This window comes from Lissotriton helveticus, chromosome 1_1, assembly GCF_964261635.1.
Source record: "Lissotriton helveticus chromosome 1_1, aLisHel1.1, whole genome shotgun sequence".
NCBI classification, from domain to species: domain Eukaryota; kingdom Metazoa; phylum Chordata; class Amphibia; order Caudata; family Salamandridae; genus Lissotriton; species Lissotriton helveticus.
This window is the reverse complement of record NC_136057.1, coordinates 2135656040-2135674384: the sequence shown is the minus strand read 5'-3', so window position 1 is coordinate 2135674384 and position 18345 is coordinate 2135656040. Positions and strand designations below refer to the sequence as shown.

Below are 18345 nucleotides of genomic sequence, written 5' to 3'. Positions count from 1 at the left end.
TATTACGTAGGCGGCCCATAACAATCTACTGGGCACTCCGCATAGGGAGTGAGGTAATGACGTCAAGCCCCAGCGGCCTCTGTATTTCCCCCCAGCAGCACTTCTATTGAGTCAATGGCCGCACTGTAGTACAGTGGTATGTCGTCTGCAGGGTAATATTATTCCAGTCCGCTAGATAGCTCACAGTGTCGCCAGCCACCACAAGGCCCCTCTAGACGTCACACTACTTCTTTGGGAACCGCGGCTCACCTCTCCAGATAAGCTGCAGCAGTAGAGGCAAAGAGGGGTAGACTGCCTGTCTTCATAGGCATGTAGTGAAGATGTGTGGGCTCTGGGGTCAGATGGTATCACCGGAGCCGTCAGGGCTGGCTGCCTCCAGGAACCACACAGGTAGAGCCCCACTTGCGCCCTCGTCTACAGGCGTTACCCCTATCAATGGGCTGGAAGGAGGGGGAACCCCCTTTTCCCGCACAGGCTTTGAGGCGGGCTCCTTGCTGACGTAGGACCTTCACAATGACGGTGGACCCGAACCACACCAAGCCGCGCCTACACAACACCTCCACGGACAAGTGAGGGCCCTGGGCCCAACCGACCCACGTGGCCCCACCGCCTGATCAGCTGCAGCAACACTGTACGGGCCCTCTGCAGCGGCGGACCCCTCCACAAGAGCGGGCAGGCAAAGACTACAACAGGTAGGGCCCCGCTATATTGGACCAAGAGGAGCTCCAGCCCTTTTGTCAAGAAAGGGAGGATGGGGAGGAATCCCCCCGCGTGGATCCGGAGCCGTCTCACAGGCCAGTTCAACATCCAGCACGCAATACTTCTCCACAGATCTAGGCCCCAAAGGGAGGCCGCAGCAGACGAGCCGGGGGTTTCAAAGAACAGAGCAGCGCAGGTTCAAGGCAACTCCCGATCCCACAACGGTTTCAGGTGAGCGGCCCTAGGCCCGACCAACCCCCATGGCCCCCCACACCAGCCCAGATGCCGCAGGCTCCGCCCATAGGCCCAGCACAGCAAGCATGTCACAGAGTGTGTGCAGAGTCCAGGTGGGGGCCCTAGGTCCAAAGACCCCCGTGGCTCCCCACCACAGGGCAGTAACAACAGCCGCAATCGGCAGCCCGCCTCCACAATCACCGCAGCGCAGCACCCTGGTGGGGGCCCTAGGCCCGGCCGACCCTCGTGGCCTCCCGCCATTACACGCCAAAGCACCAGCCCCGGAGCTCGCCCCAGCAGCCACACGGCAAACCCCGCTCCGTGTCTAGACGGGGGGCCCTAGGCCCGATCGAACCCGTGGCCCCCCGACGCCGAGCAGGTGCCACAATTGCAGGTTTTAGGCGTACCTGCTCTGCAAAGGCCCCGCCAACCGTCACCAGGCCGTCGGCGGGAACAGCACCCTTCACCGCAGCTCAGGCCTGCATGGCAGGTGCTGGCCAGAGTAGGCTCAAACGCGCTGTCCACGTCCCTGTAGAACGCCGCCGGTGTCAAGCCTTGACTTCTCCAGGGAGCCGCCGACTCAGGGGGCAGCAGAGCATGGCAGTCTCAAGTTCTCCGCAGGGGCCATTGTGAGGTTTGAATGTAGCCAGGGACTGCTGGAACCCGGCTCCCGCAGAGTTACAGGCAGCAGTGCCTGGGGCTGTCACAAATGGCCATCGGGGCTCGGGAGGTCCTCATCAGATGCCGCCGAATATCGCAGGCACTGCAGATGTGGGCTAAGGCAGTGAAAACCGCCAATTCCAGAGGATGCACAGGATAAACAGGGGATTCACTACAGAGCGTTAGCAAGACGCTCCGCCATCTTCGGCACTTGGATACGCGCCCCCCTATATTTGTTCTACCACACTTAAGAATTATCAAAAAATGGGCTTCATTTGTGCTTTTATAATTGTGATATATACCAAAATGTCTGCAGAGTTCATTTACAGACATTTACATTTTGTTGTGTGCTAGAAAAAAAACAACATTGCAAAGCCTTCCTCAAGCACTTCCACGGTAGTCAGCACGATTGTCACTTAAATCCTTTCACTTGGAAGTTAGAAAAAGAAACACCGAGTCTCCCTAGAAGACAGAGCCTGACATCTGACCTCTGTCTTTAAATGCCCAGCAAATGTGACAAGATAAGAACATGATTTAAAGGACTGTTAACAGAAATGCAGTACTGGTAGAAGAATATAGTAAATAGGGTTTGGGCAAGGAAAGAGACAATGTCAAGCTGGACAGTCTAAAATAAATGTAGCCAGCCAACAGAAAACAATTCAAATGTGAGTTACAAACCACAAAGCCAAATGATAAGCAATGAGCGGAATACATTCCGAGGAACCTTTCAAAATGTCCCCAAGCTGTCGTTAGTAAACCAGACCGCTACGCTTTCTAATAGGCTTTGACCTAAAAATGGGTAGGAGATGTGTGGGCTGCTACAACTTCAGGGAGTGTATACATTCTGGTGTAACCCCAATTGGGAGGTTTGTATATCCTTGACATATCATATTAAACAGTGGTTTCATCAGATATAACATGAGGTATGGTTCACCCCAGTTAAAAAATGAGAGAAGGTAAGGCGAGGGAATGAACACACGATTAGATTGAGCACCTGAAAGCACACCACCTTCGAGAATGTAGCAGAAAAGTACAAGACGTTAAAACAGACTAAAATAGTGAGAAAAACATTATAAGGCGTTGAATTACTTTCCAAGCCCCCACATTACACAACTTAGAATTCAGTTATTAGGTTTGTTAGAACTGAGCAAGTCTTACCTTTGTCACTGCCATCATAATCGGTATTAAATTAGCTGAAGGTGAAATAGATAAAGGGACAAGAGTTGTTCGTTGAGTAGATGCACTAGATGAAAGTACTGGATGCTGGAGCACTCTATCAGGCAACTTCTTTAATAAATGTGCATCCTTCGAAATGGAACTTCTTCCAACAGCATCTCTTTGAATCACTAAATAACAAAGAACAATATATGAATCCTGATGAAACAAACTAACAATATTTTTGATTTCTTAAATCTAAAGTAGCTTTTTTCTCTTTTCAAAAAGTACTTATTTGTATAATGGATTGTAATAATTAATTTTGGTTACCAATATGAAAAGAGCTCTACAACGTAAAGAATGTTTCTTACATTTGGCAATGCTTATTCCAATGGGTAGTCGATCTTTCCATAGATCACCCATTACTTAAAGGGGTGGCATTGAATCTGTTCTCTCACCAGAATGTTTTGTGTTTTGGATCACCATTTTAGATCAATGTTCAATTTCTGTGACAAACAGAAGAACCAATAGACTGCCAGAAATCTGGTCCCAATGGGTTCTCAAATTCTACTGCAGACATAGCTTTAGTTACGTTGCCCGAGGTATGTGAAAATATGAGGATATGAGTCATAGTAAACATAGGAAGTGAAACAGTTTCAATCTAGAGGCTGGCTGAAAAAAGGACCTGTGTTGATACACTGTCCACCTTGTTCTATGAAGGAAATGAGCAGGGCTACCTTTAATGATCGTGAGCGTTTGGCTATACCAACAAATTCAATGAACATGCCAGGAAATGTAGGAAGCCCTATGTAACATAACTGCAGTGTGGAATGGGTCACAGCTTTGAAAAACTAATTGGTTAGGTATTTTTATTTTTATTTATTTAAAGAGTTTTGTATAGCGCGAACAAGACCATTGGGTATCAGAGCGCTTTACATTACATGAGGTAGATTAGAGACAAGTCTTGTATAGTATACATGTACACAGTGATATGACGTAGTTAAGTATACATCCATAAAGGTAAAATCAAAATACACAGTTAACACAGTATATACAGTGACATGAGGTAGATTTGGGATATAACTATCTATATGGTGAAAATTGGGACTTCCTGATTGAAAGTTTTTAAGTGTCTTTTCCTGTGCATTCTATATTCTACCATTCTGGTTCCAGGATTAGTATAGTGCCGATCGAGGCTATCCCCCAAATAGCTGTAGGACTATAAGAAACAGGTTAACACAGTATGTACGGTGATATGAGGTAGATTTAGGATACACCTCAGTGCAAACAGATTTTAGTTGACTTATCCTGTATATTCCATCTACTCCAATCCTGGGTCAGGATTCGTGCAGTACCGTCCTCGAGTATCCCCAACACAGCTGGTGAATTTATTTTCACTTCCCTTGTGTATATGTCTTGGTCAGAACTATGTCATGGTGCTAAAGATGATCAGTCTTGTCTATGGGAGGAACTTGCTCATTAGAAATATTTTCGTTTCCCTCTTAAAGGTTGCTGTGTTTGTTATTTTTCTAATGTATGGCGGAAGAGAGTTCCAGATTCTGGGGGGTGCTCCTGAGAAAGCTCTATCATGAGTTCTCTTCTTCCGGAAAATGGTACCAGCTCCTTGGCAGTCCTAGCTGGTCTATTTCCTCCAGATACTTCAATTTTCTGGGCAAGGTATCTTGGTGTATTGTAGTGAAGCACTTTGTGGGTGATGCATGCCATTTTTAGGTGAATTCTGGCTTCATACGGTAGCCAGTTCAATGCTTTCAGGTGTGGAGAGATATGGTCGAACTTCCTCGAACCTGTGATAATTCTTGCAGTTGCATTAAGGCATGCTTTTAGTGGTGCTGTGGAAATTTTTGGTAGACCTGCTAAAGTAGTGCAACCATATTCGATCCTCGAGATAACCAATGATTGGACTGCTAGTTTGAGATCCGACTTAGAAATGAAAGGTTTCACTTTTCTAATGTAGTTCAAATTAAAACGTGCACTTTTTGCCACTGATTTGATGTGGGCTTTCATGTCAAGGTTCTCGTCGAGTGTGATTCCTAGTGATTTTGCCGAGTCAACTAGGGTAGGGGTGCAGTTAAGCGCTGTGATCATTTTGGACCATTCCTTCACCTCTGTGTGGTTCTTTGGTGGTGAGATTAGTAGGAATTATGTTTTTTGAGCGTTTAGCTTCAAATGATTGTTAGTTAACCATTGTAATGACATTTTTTAGGCCTCATTCATTAACCTGATGTCTACCAGAGACGCGATCTTGATGTATATCTGCGTGTTATCCGCGTACATGTGAAAGGAAATTTTGGAGTTTCGGAGAATTTCTGTAAGTGGTTCGACATACAGGTTAAACAGTGATGGAGATAGTGTAGATCCTTGAGGGACTCCAATCGTGATAGGGCATGAAGGTGAAAGTGATTGGTTGACCAAGAATCTTTGCGATGTGTTCTGGAGGAAGGATTCAAACCATTTTAGCACATTACCCGATATTCCCATCCTGTCATGAAGCCTGTTCAGTAATTTTACATGATTTACCGTGTCAAATGCAGATGACAGGTCTAGGAGGATGAGTAGACATGTTTATTCTGGTCTAGGGCCTGCGGAGCGTCATCGACAATAAGTAGAATCACTGTTTCCGTGCTGTTTCATGTTCTGAGACCTGACTGGCAGTCATCCAGTAGCGAGAAATTGTCTATGTGGTGGCTAAGTTGTTTTTGTGCACATTTCTCTATTAGTTTCGCAAGTACAAGAATGTTGGTTACCGGGCAAAAGTTATTCGGATCTGCCGGGTCCGCTGTAGGTTTTTTGATAATGGGGACGGCTTGACCTGTTTTTAGGCATTCTGGAAGTATCCCTTGTGATAGAGAGGCGTTAATAATTTTCGTCCATATAGAAATCACGATATGGCCGATTTCTTTCAGGCATTTTGATGGGAGAGGGTCATTATAGTGGTTATTAGGTTTGATATCTAATAGCGTTTTGGCGATGTTATTCTGGTCCAATAACTTGAATGTATCCCAATGTGCCTTGTTTTTTGCCCTATCATCCTTAATTTTAGAGTTGGTATTGCTCGTTGAGGGTTTTTGGTTGTCTAGGTTATCCGATGCACTCCTGAACTGACTTTCCAACGTGTTGGCTTTGTCGGTGAAGAAAGTTGAGAATTCTTCACAACTTAGTTGTGTTTTTGTGATTTCTTGGGCCGATTTGGCCAACTTGTTGGATTGTTGTTTTAATATCTCGAATAGTTTCCGTGGTCTGTTTTTGGCGAAATCCAGTTCTGATCTAATAAATTCCTTTTTGGAATTGAGGATCTTTTTGTTGTATTCTTTTCTGGTTTTTCTGAGGGATTTCAGTTCGGGGGATGAAGGGTGTTGTCTCCATTTTCTTTCCGCCAGTCTCGATTTCCGTCTTTCCTCATTCAGTGTCCCATTAAACCATGAATATTTAACCTTTTCTGTAACTCTTTTCAGTTTTAGTGGCATTGTGGTGTTAACTATATCAGTTATTGATGTAGTGTAGAGGTCCATTAGATCATTCACGTTCTGCAAGTTGTTAGGTGGATTTAGGTTCTTCTCACAGCTTTCTAATAGAAGTTCAATGTTCGAGTCTTTAGTGTCCCGCATCCACTTTGTTCTTGTTCTTTTTCCATTTGGGAATCAGGAAAGTTAGGGCATGGTGAACTGAACAGTAGCACGGCTCTATTGAGAGGACTGAAGTGTTCTCGTTTTTTGAAATTATCCAGTCCAATGTAGCTCCTTTCGAGTGAGTTGGCTGTGTGCATGCTTGGGAGAGGTTTAGCTCTGCTAAAAAGTCTTTAAAAGCGTTGACCTGTGTCATTGCTGTCGTTCCAGTGTAGATTAAAATCCCCTAGGAATATATTATTTGCGTCGGTGTTAGAGTTAGCCGTGATGATCTCCATTGGTTGTTCTATGAAAGACATATTGTTTCCTGGTGGGTGATAAAGTGCATGCAGGTTGCATCTTTGGTTGTTAGCCGATCTTATATTGAGACCTAGGTATTCGCAAGATTTGAGTAGTTCTGATTGTATTTGGCCTACTTCTATATCCGAACGCTGGATTCAGGCTATGCCACCCCCTGTCTTTTTTAGTCGATCCAGTCTCACAATGTTTTACTGAGGGGGCACTAGTAGATCCATAACCAGAGATGATGATTCCGATAGCCATGTTTCCGTGAGGATTGTCACGTCAATTTCCTGGCTAATGAGGTCAGCTATGTCTGAAGCATGTTTAGCTGCGGACCTACAGTTGAGCAGAAGGCATTTCAGCGGTTTCCCAGCGCTATTTGGGTTCAGATTTTGCGGCTCGGTGATTCTCTGGACTTGTAAGTTATTAGGGTTGGGTTTCCACTCATTCTGTCTGGATGTTCTATTAGCATCGATCTGGACTGTTCTGATTTCCTCCCCTCTACTACAGTCCGTCGTCTCATACTCCCGGAGTAAGGATACGGTTTCTTCTTCCGTTAAGTCTTTTTTTTTTAAACTTGGTTTATTGGGTTTTGCATTTTAGTACAGTATATACAGTGTGTCAGATATAGCCAATACATTTGACAAACAGTTGTATAATTATACTGAGTACTGTACAGGATCTTATAGAATGTACAAAAATTACAACTTGAGAAAGGAAAACAGTTAGTCAGTATTCATAATAGTAACCGAATGAGCAGCATGCATCTAGTGCAGTTCAAACAACCAATCTTTAGAAAGTAACAGTCAATTTCCCATGGGGAGTGGGCAGCACCGTACATCTCACTTTCCAAAGGATAAAAGAGTATATTGGGTATACATACATGTTACGGCAACGAACGAGGGTGTAGTCTATTACAAACAATCAGGTCACAGTACCTTATAGATATTTAGGGTATCGAACCCACTCTCTCTGGGCTCAGAGCATGCACAGTCATCGGGACATTCTGTCCCACCGTTTCAGACACAGACTGGTTAGGTGTAGGGGAGGTTACTCTGGTTCGAGCCCAATTCACAAACGGTTCCCATATATCACGGGGTCTAGATGCTGTAGGCATCAGTTCCCAATATGTGCCAAGTTGTGTGTGTCCATATGTTACATCCGATAACCAGGCTTTAAATGTGGGTAGAACTCTGCGGCCCCATCTGACCACCACCTGGCGTCTTGCATATAACAATAAAAGGGCATGTAATTTGCGTTTGGTCGGTGCAGTGTCAATTACTAACCCCAGGAGTCCTAGTTTTGGCGAGGGATCATCAGAACTCCCAACTATTTGATTGATAGCGTCAAACACCTCAGTCCAGTAAGTATTAAGGAAGGAGCAACTCCAGGCCACATTTAAGAATGTAGCCCCGTCCATATTACATCTCCAGCATCTAGCATTGTCCCTTAGGCCCATTCGGTGGAGGCTAATAGGAGTGCAATAGAATCTATGCAGGAATTTAAAATGCATTAGTCGCAGTTTGTAGTTAGGTGACAATTCTAGCAGTTGTTTACAGCAAAATGACCATTGGTCGTCGCTCAGCGGTGGGTCTAGCTCCCTGCTCCAAAGTTGCATTGAATTAGGTATTATAATCGGGGCCTGGTCTTGCATCGCAGAGTATGGGCGAGCCACTAGTTTTTTCGGTGAAGCGCGAGCCAAAATATTTTGGAGTGCAAGCAGTGTCGGAGGCTCATCCGGAAATCCTCTCCAGAATGCCCGACAGGATGCTCTCAGTTTATGATATGTTAATGCGTCCTGGAACGACACAACCGAACTCTCCGCCCCCAACTGTGGATTTTTAAACACACCTTCTGGGTATATATCAGCGAATGTTTGAAACGAACTGCCAGCTAGTGAAATCGCACCTCCGCTTTCCGCCAGGCAGGGGATCATGGAGTTATTTTTTAACGGTATGGCTGGTGCATAAAGTAGCGGGAGGAGAGTTCGTCTCTGTAGCTCCCGCCAAGTCCACCGTAATGTATTGGCTGTGCCCACATCAGTTGTGGGTCTGGGAGTTCTTTGATACAGAGCCACATTCAAAGGTAATGGGGCCACCGAGTCCAGCTCAACCGCCACATGGGGCTGATAAGGCGTCGGGTATGACCAGAAGAGTAGGAACTGAGCTTGCGCACATAGAGCATATAAGTGCATGTCTGGAGCACCCAGTCCTCCCTGTCTTAGCGGTAATGTCAGTAACGCCAAGGATATTCTAGCTTGTTTGCCGGCCCAGACTAGTGACAGCAGGCAAGATCTTAAGCGAGTAGAGAAATGCTTTGTGAGTGGAATCGGGATGTTTGTAAACAGATACAGGAATTTAGGCAAGATTACCATTTTCGTTAGTGCCACTTTACCAGCAATGGAAAGGGGTAACTGCGACCAAATCGCCGCCTTGCCCTCGAGCCAATCTATAGCTCTACCAAAATTTAATGACCAAATAATTTGAAGGTCTCGGCTTAACCACACACCTAGGTATTTTACCTCGTCTGCCTCCCATCTCAGTGGGAACTCTGATTGTACAGCGGGTGTGCTATCTGTTAGGGGATATCTTACAGATTTCGACCAGTTTATCGATATTCCAGTCAATCCTTCAAAAAGTATAAACTCCCGTAGCAAAGGGTTCAGCTGGGTTAAGGACGTATAGAGTGACGTCATCAGCATATAATGAGATCAACAAACTGTGCGTGCTGAAGCCTTTCCCTCTCGCAGTGTGATGTCTTATCCTGGCCGCGAGAGGTTCCATGGCAATGGCAAATAATAAAGGAGAAAGGGGGCAGCCCTGTCTAGTTCCTCTTGAGATCTCGAATGGGTCAGATATCATGCCACTGACTTTCACCCGTGCTAACGGTTTGATGTATAGGAGCCGTATTTGGTTAATAAATAGCGGGCTAAATCCCATGCGATTCAGTATGCGAAATAAGTAGGGTCATTCAAGAGAGTTGAATGCCTTCGTGGCATCTAAAAAAATTGCTGCGGCATGAACAGCAGGGTCGAGATAGTGCAACACTGAGAATATTGTTCTGAGGTTGTGGGACGTGGAGCGCCCAGGTATGAATCCCGATTGGTCCGGGAGGGCCACCATTTGGAGTAAAGGCTGCAACCTGTCAGCTATGATTTTTGCGTAGATTTTCACGTCCACATTTATGAGCAAAAGGGGTCTGTATGAGTCAATAGATTGACTATCCTTATCTGGTTTCAGTAACGTAATAATCAACGCCTCCCGCATGGACGCTGGCAGGATGCCTAGTTCTAGTGATTCCGCAAAAACAGCATGTAGTTTCGGAGCTAATTCCTCCACATACGTTTTGTAGAACGTTGTGGTTAGCCCATCCGGACCCGGCGCCTTATTTAACGGTAATCCTTTAATAACTTTTGTGATATCTGCTACCGTCACCGGGAGAGCCATGTATTCACGATGTGCATCGTTGAACCAAGCCAGCGCTATTGATTCTAAAAAGTCTTGGAGATGTTCTGGAGGCGCCTTGAATTTAGATGTGTATAGTGTGGAATAACATTTTTTAAATTCCTGTAGAATTTCGCTTTGACCCACAATCGTGTCTCCTGCAGGGCTAACTATCGTGTGTATGAATGCATTAGGTTTGACCGTGTTAATGAGCCTTGCTAGTGTACGACTTGGTCTATCACCTTCTCCATAGCGTCTAGCTTCAGTTTGTTTACCTAGGAATTTCAGTTCACGTTGCGCTTCTTCAGCAAAGTCCAGCAATTTCGCTTTCAGTTCTGCTGCTATTTCAGGCTTGGGATCTTCGCAGAATAGGGTTTCTAGCTTTTTTATATCCCCCTCTATGGCACCTATAGTATTTCTAATTGCCCTAAGGACACCCCCCTGTCTTGCAATGCATTGACCCCTAATAACTACCTTGAAGGCATCCCACAGCACTGATTCAGTGTACACTGAACCAGAGTTAATATCAAAATAGTTTGTGATGTCCTTCCGTATTTCTTCCTTAAAAGCTTCATCAAGCAGAGCGTGGGGTGGCAGGTGCCAGTTAAAGGCATGGGTAGGGGCATCAGGGAGTTTCAATTCTAACAGACATGGGGCATGGTCTGAAAGCGAACGGGCCAGGCCTCCTACACTCACCGTCCAGGTGGCCACATCAGGGGAGACCAGCCAGAAATCCAGTCTCGACCATGCTGCATGGTGACTTGATATGCATGTGCCTTCGCGCGCCTGTGGGTGCCTTACTCTCCAAATATCTATTAGATCCCCTTCCAGCATAATATCATGTAAAGCTCTGTTAGCGTGTGGATGCAGTGGCTGTACCCTTGCGATCCAGGGAGTCGTTCAGAACAACATTAAAATCCCCTCCCCAAATAACTGTAGCACATTCCATCATATTTATCTTGGCCCAGACAACTTAAAAAAATTCTGGTTCATCTGCGTTTGGTCCATATACAGCTGCCAGTACAACCATTTTACCACTGAGCACACCACACACAACAAAACGTCCATCCGGGTCTATGGATATATATTTCGCTCTCTCCAGTCCAGACCTCTACGTATCAGTATCGCAACCCCTCGAGCATAGTTCGAATACACAGCAGAGTATATGTTACCCCATCTACTATGTTTGAGTTTCGGTGATGGTTGGGTGTTTATGTGCGTTTCTTGTAGGAAACATACATCTACGTTGTGTCTCTGTAAATATGTATGTACAGGAATGTATGCATTAACCTCGCCTTTCTGCCGTCATTTAAACCTCGAATGTTCCATGTCAGGATTTTAGTCATACCCAGCTAGACCGTTCAATCGTCGTGCATTCCATGCCACACACCTCCCCATTAGGACAGCTATGTAGGTTGTCATCTAACAAATTCCATAGGTACCGACATATTACCAAACCTCCAACTCTTCCCCCCCACCCTCCACCCTCACCAACCCCCCAATCAGGTTGTGACTTGACCCCCCCAGAAACAGTCACAGCGTGAAAGTTAATAGAAATTGTAACCATTGGGATACTCCCCCGGAGGCGCGGCAGCACGAGCATACACCCCCGTTTGCACAGGGTGGCCGAGGAATGGGTTTGCGTTTCCACAATTACTTAACAACATTTTGCTAATAAGATAAACTTATCTAATTATCGGGCAACTGGACCATTATAATCAACGACAGGGAACAACCAGAAAGCAGGCAGTTGGCTACAAGCAATTAACCCTGAAGATAAGAAAAACAGATTTCCAATATATAGGCGTCCGCTGCAGTGGCCACAAAAGTGTTACATTCCACACACGTGTAACCGCAAAATAGGTGTACTTAATCAATCGTTATCACTCATGTGGTTCTCCACACTATCACATGCGCCGCCCTTACGTGTCGCCCTGGAACCACACACGTGTCTTGCAAATTTATGTGCTGATTTAGCGTCAGTGAAATAATGCGTGGTACCATCATGTGCTACTTTAAGTTTCGCAGGGTATAGCAAAGAGTAGGGAATTTCAGCCTGAAAAAGAAGTCTCTTAGCTGGCAAGAACTCTCGGCGAGCTGCCTGTACCAGTGGCGTGAAATCAGGGTAAAAGGATATCAAGTTTCCCTTGTGTGTAATTCGACCTTTTTCTCTAGCCAATCGTAGGATTAAGTCTCTGTCTTGAAAATTCAGCAACTTGGCTAGAATGGGTCTGCGTGTGCCTCCCATCGGGGGCTTTTGACCAAGCGCCCTATGCGCGCGTTCTACTGTAAATACAGGGGAGAGGTGTGGGTCAAAGAGGTCATGCAATAAATCAGAAACAAATACTTCCATTTTCCTGATGGCTGTTGTCTCCGGAATTCCCGTTATTCTGATGTTGCCCCTTCTAGAACGCGCTTCCAAATCATCAGCTTTCGCGCGTAGGGATTCCAGTTGCTTATCCATGGTCGAGATGTGCTCCTTAGCTTCCTTCTGAAACTCACGTTCTTCAACTGGTCGGTTTTCTAAACAGTCTAGCCTTGTTTCGTGCATTGCGACCTGGAAGCGCACTTCTTCCAGTCTAGTTGTTAGGGCGTCCAGTTTGGCATCTATGCTCTTAAGGCTGCTGCGCACCTCTAGCATTAGAGTCTTGAGGTCGTCCTGACTTCCCCTTTGTGTATCCACCAGTTCAGTTTCTTGATTAGAGTCGCTTTGTTTTTGCAGGCGTTTGATCTCAAATGTGAGCTTGGATTGGCGTTTTTCAGTTTTCCCCATTTTTGCACAAGTGTAATATATCCCACACGTTGGACACCGTGTCCGACAGCTAGGTGCCTGTCTCCCACACTTTCTTCAGATGGGCAGAGTCGTAATCGCAAAGGAAACGTGCGTAACTCCTAGGCGGACCACTTTATATTAGGCGGGCAGTGGTGTAGTGCAGAAAGTGAGCAGCTGTACAAGCGATCATATCACCCATTCCCAACGGTGGTCACGGTGCATTTAAGGTGAGATCTCGTAGGAAGGATCAAGTCTCGCCACACCAGTTCGTTCAGTGGCCCCACGCACCACAAACTATCGTGGTTTTACTTTTCGCGTGTTCGCCACCCAAATGTTGACCCCCACCAGATCAGAGGGCGGCACCGCATATAGCAGCACGTTTTCATACCTAGACTTAGGGATAAGTTATTGGTCTCCACCTCGCCCCACACCGCCTTGCCTCACCTCGTTACACGCACAGGAGCATTGCTGGGGGGGAGGGGGGGGCACACACCGCATCCAGATCGAGCACTGTTCTTGAGCATTGGTGTATAGATCTTGCAGGTCTCGGGAAACCCCCTTCCTACAGCCAACACGATCTCAGCCAAGCCTTAGGAGACCTTCCCATCCCTTTTGTCCAGTGTAACCTCAACCGGCGTGAAGACCGCGCTGGATCTGCCTTAAGATGGCGTCATATCAGGACGGCTACAGAGCAGCACCACGGTGCCTCGCACTCGCCAGGTAAGCCCATAGTATTGCAGGAAAGCAGTTTATAGGGCGGCGGCGGTGGTGGGCTGCGCAACAGTTTATTCTGCTCCCGTCGCGATTCCAGCAAGACAGGTCGCGCTGGGCCCCCGCAGCCTTGGGCTCAGGTACCGGCTCATAGCAGGGTCAGTCTCCGCCTCCCTCGGTTCGCAGATCAGGGCTGCCACGGTGGAGCTTCCGATAAGCGCAGCTAGTCTTGCGAAGCAGATCAGGTCCCGCGCTTGTGATATCAGCGGCGTCTCAACTTCCGCTCTCGATCCCTAGCGATTTAGTGATATTTACTTGCAGAAATCGCAGGATTCATACAGGATAAAAGCCCCGGCCGGCGGAGCTCGCTCAAGAGGCGGCCATTTCGCTGCTCGTCTAGCCGCGCCCCCCCCCTTCTTCCGTTAAGTCTTTATGTTTCCTCTCTGGTCGATTATGCCTATTTGATAATGGCATCACCGTCTCATTACTCTTTCTTTGAGAGTTATATATTAGTTCTTTGATGTGCTCGACTTTGGTGTGGGTGCCTTCTGTAGTTTCACGTAACTTTTCCATCGCTTTCAGAGTGCTTAGTATGTCTTGCGACATGTTGTCCATTTTTGTTTGAAGCTCTTTGATTTCTCTCAGGGTCTGGGGTGATGTATTGGGTGTGTTTCCCCGCTTATTTCGGGATTCACATTTTGCGATCCCGTTTTTTGCTCTGTTCTCTTCGTCGGGATCCTTTTCTTTTTTAAATTAGTTTGGTTGTCTGTTACACCTTTATTTGCATTGTTGGATGCACTTTCCAAGCTTTCACTTAATAGCAGGTTTGGGTGAGATACATTTTGTACAGTTCTAGATGCTCTTTGGGCTGGAGTAGAGTGGGGTATAGCTGGAGTGGAATCTTCCATAACTGGTATTACCCGGTTTTCAGAGAGTAGCCTAATCGTCGGAGATGTTCCGTGATTGAGGAGAGGTGTTGATTCTTCCCTCTGACTTTCTATGTCGTTTTTCGCATATCGTGTAGAGATTTCTGTTCTATCTAAATCATACTTGAGCGACGTGCTTCCTATTGCGTAGACTGTTGTGGTTCCTGAGGTTTTATAGTTAGCATGCCGTCTGTGGTGGTAGTGACCCCGAAGTCTATAGTGACTTCTTGTGGACTCAGGTGTTGTTCAGATCTTGCGTTCTCTACATATCTTTTTAAAGTTGATAAAACGTTGTCAAATTTTTCTAATTCTATGTTAGTCGCTTGTATCAGCACTATTCCGTTGTTGTAAATAGTTATGCAGAGGTCTGCTCTGCATCTTGGTGATGAATTGGTCATAATTTTTGTGCCATGTGGGATATTGGTTATAGTTTTTATGTTGAGCATATTAGTAATGGCATTGCGCCATTTAGCCGTTCTTCTTGTAAAGAATATCATGCCATTCACGATAATGCCTTTAACTATGTTAAACGTGGGGTCAGTTCAGCATGTCTGGGTTTTTCCTCATTAGGTTATGCTTGAATTTTTTAGCTGCATTCTTGGGTAGTTTTGTAGGATACTTTATGATGTGGGCGTTCATGCTTACTGGCTCTAAGTAGTTGTCCGCCATAATTGTTGATTGGTAAGGAGAATTGCAATTTACTAACTGTGTTGAAGGTTCAAGTAATCTCCTTGTCTTGCTAGATTTGTTGTCTTTTAGTTTACCTTCTGCTTATTCTATGTTGCCAGCCCAATGTTCACTGTTCTTTCTTTTATCTTTCCTTGATTAAAGAATATTTCAAGATGGCCGCCAACTTTGTAAGCCTTCTCTGTGATCTGACTGCCTTTCTCTCTCTCTACTGCCGAGTAGTCCTTTCCCTTGCCCTTACATGATGCTACTTAGTAGTCCTTAGTAGTCCTCTTTCCCTTGCCCTTACTTGTTGCTCCCACTTTGGAAAAGATAGTCTACAATTTATCCTCCTGCACTCAAGACGGCCGTGATCCACAGCTTTAGACGATGTCTTACAGCGTATGCAGATTAAGATTGCAATAACAACAGGGAGGAGGGGACTGCTGTAACTGTCTACATAACTGGATGTCATCGGTGTCCGCCATTTTAAGGTCAGGCAGGCCGGTCCCTGCCTCCTCTGCTTTTTCTTCCCTTTCCAATGACTATTGTCCTTCCTTCTATTATATTTTATTATATTTTTCTTCTGGCGACCTTCGGATATGCACTTTCCGCCATAGAGCAGGCTCCTCTTTACCCTCAAAGTCCTGCTGTTAGTTGTGCCCAGGTGCCAGACAAGAAAAATGTATTTCAGGGTTGTAGAAATACCCATACTGATAGCCAAGAGGCAAATAGCAATGATTTTGTAATACCCTAAGGCCCAGGGGGTGTTGACGATACTGTTGATATTAGCTGTAAAGTTAGATCCCACACAACTTGGACATGGTTATGTAGATAATGAAGAGTATTGTAATCTACAAATTGGAACCATTTCATTCAGAATAATGGCATGAGTTTACGTCAACAGGGAAGGAAGGGACGTATGAATGCTTTGCCCAAAGGATAGAAAAGATCTGGGCTACAACAATAAGAAGAGCTACTTGTAGAAGCGTATCATGGCCAAAATTAAACACAGAAGTATTATAATCCAAGTTCAAGATTTATTAATCCTGATTGAGTTTATTATTTTAATGGCTGGTACTTATGGATGAGCCACTAGTTTATACAATAGCACACACAACAAAATTGTAATATTTCTTGTGCACAGAATACGGTTACAGAAAACCCTAAAATCTAGGAATAACAAAAGTCACCTATTTAACTTATGAACAAGCGCAACAGCTCAAAGCCAAGACATTGGCGGTCACAAAAAGGTTAGGTGATTTAGAGGCATTCCAGATGCTGAAAGATACTAGCATCCTTAATAGGTACCAGTGTTGTGGTCCTGAAATTGTGCAGATCACTGGACTTTTACTCAAGGTTGATGGGGCCAGGTGGACGAGGCAAGAGGCAGCTGGCTGCTAGGAAACCAATGCCTTTGCTTGTGGTGATTATTATTCTAAATGTAAACAATTTTAAAGCCACTCTTAAGTTTCTCAAGAGAAAAATCAAGCATTGAATGAATGAATGAAGTTATATTTATAAAGCACAGCTGCTGCTTCAAGAGGAGCATCCTGGCACTGAAATACAAGAAAAAAGAGAGATACTAAGTTACCTGCTGTAGGAAGAACGTAGTTACTTACCTGTAACTCCAGTTCTCCAACATTGGTATCTTTTATATATTCACATGCTTGTATCATTCCCAGTCAGGATGGGAATTCCCAGCACATTGAAATAGCAGTATACAGTGTAAAAATATACAATATACAGTATAAAATGTAAATACAAGCATTTGCAATGCAAAAGGTCTCACATTTACGCGAGTTTGAGCTATTGACATTGCAAATGACAATTCCTTTTATTTTTGTTTTCCTTGTTAAAACATAAATAAAATGCACTGTCATTTACAATGCCAATAGCTTGAACTTGCTTAATTGCGAGACCTATTGCATTACAAATGCTTGTTTTCAGTTAGGAGCAGGAGCTTACCTTTCAGGAGAGACAGGGCCTGGGTCAGTTAAGCAATAGCATTGAGGGCAGTCTTGCTTGTCTCCAATTCCAGCTAAACAGTTCAAACTGCACAGTTGGGTGCTCGCTGTATGACACGGATCCTCACTTTTTAGGTCTCGCCTACGCAGCGCGCATGCGCTGCATAGGAGAGAGACCTGCAGCCATCGGTACAGCTTTCACTGCAAAGACGTGCACGCGTTGCATTGCTTGCAATGGCAACACGTGCACGTCTGGCGATTTCCTTGTGGGAGCACGCGGTGCCATATGGTGTGCCATATGGTTGCACGCTCCAGCTAGGGAATCTCGCAGGCCCCCTCCCCTGCTGCAGCGCGAGGCTCGTTATAGGTTTGCTTCTTCGGACAAAAGGCTGTTTACTGTTACTGCACACACCGCATCACACAAGCTGTTGGAGGGTAGATGTAATCCTAGATTGGTTCATGAAAGCCTTTAAAGAATGAAAGTAGACCAAAGTCATTAAACGAAATGCCGACAAAGGAGAGTAGCTCATCTTTGTTCAAATGTTAACATTCAGATAACTTATTTTAAGTAAACCTGCTGCATCCGATAAGTGTGCCGTGATTGCTTATAATTTCAAGTCGTTTGACCTTTTTTCCCTTGCAGAACGTTGCAAGCTGTGATGTTTCCATATCTTGGATGTTAAAGTTGGCAAATCAGTATTAGAAATATCCACGGTCATGCTTTGCCATCACCTCATTGTAGATTTTTAAGAAACAAGGGGGACCCAGCGGGTAGCTATGGACCATGGGTATCAGTTACGTTTTTGGAGACAAAGGTCCTTAGCAGTGTTGAAAATAAAAAACAATTATTATATAGAACACAATAGGCTGCTATATATATATCGTCCTTGTCCAGCCGGACAAGGAATTTATTTATCAAAAGATAAAAGATATTCAATCAATCTACATTTCTACAACAATAGTATATTGCAGTAAGGCACACTCCTGTGCCGTACCAGGAGGAAAAGAAAAATAGAATAGAGTGAAAGGGGGGTTTCAGGCAAAGGAAAAGAGCAGGCAGGGTACTGTTGCAAATCAAGAGTTTGACAGTATCGCCTCGAGTAGTTCATACAAATTCAAATACACATTGCTTTTAATGTATGGCCACTCATAGGTGTCGACGTTTCGATCCCTCGCTCAATTAAT

The 18345-nt window shown here is 45.1% G+C and overlaps 1 protein-coding gene across 7 annotated transcripts in view; it reads right to left on the bottom strand.

The window, feature by feature from the left end:
- The window catches only part of BRDT (bromodomain testis associated), a 2808714-nt gene that overhangs the window by 1928408 nt on the left and 861961 nt on the right, over positions 1 to 18345 (bottom strand). For all 7 annotated transcript variants that reach the window (XM_078646309.1, XM_078646320.1, XM_078646312.1 and 4 more), the window contains one exon: positions 2752 to 2939. In XM_078646309.1, coding sequence (XP_078502435.1) covers positions 2752 to 2939 — 188 coding nt within the window. The remainder of the gene's footprint in view (positions 1 to 2751; positions 2940 to 18345) is intronic.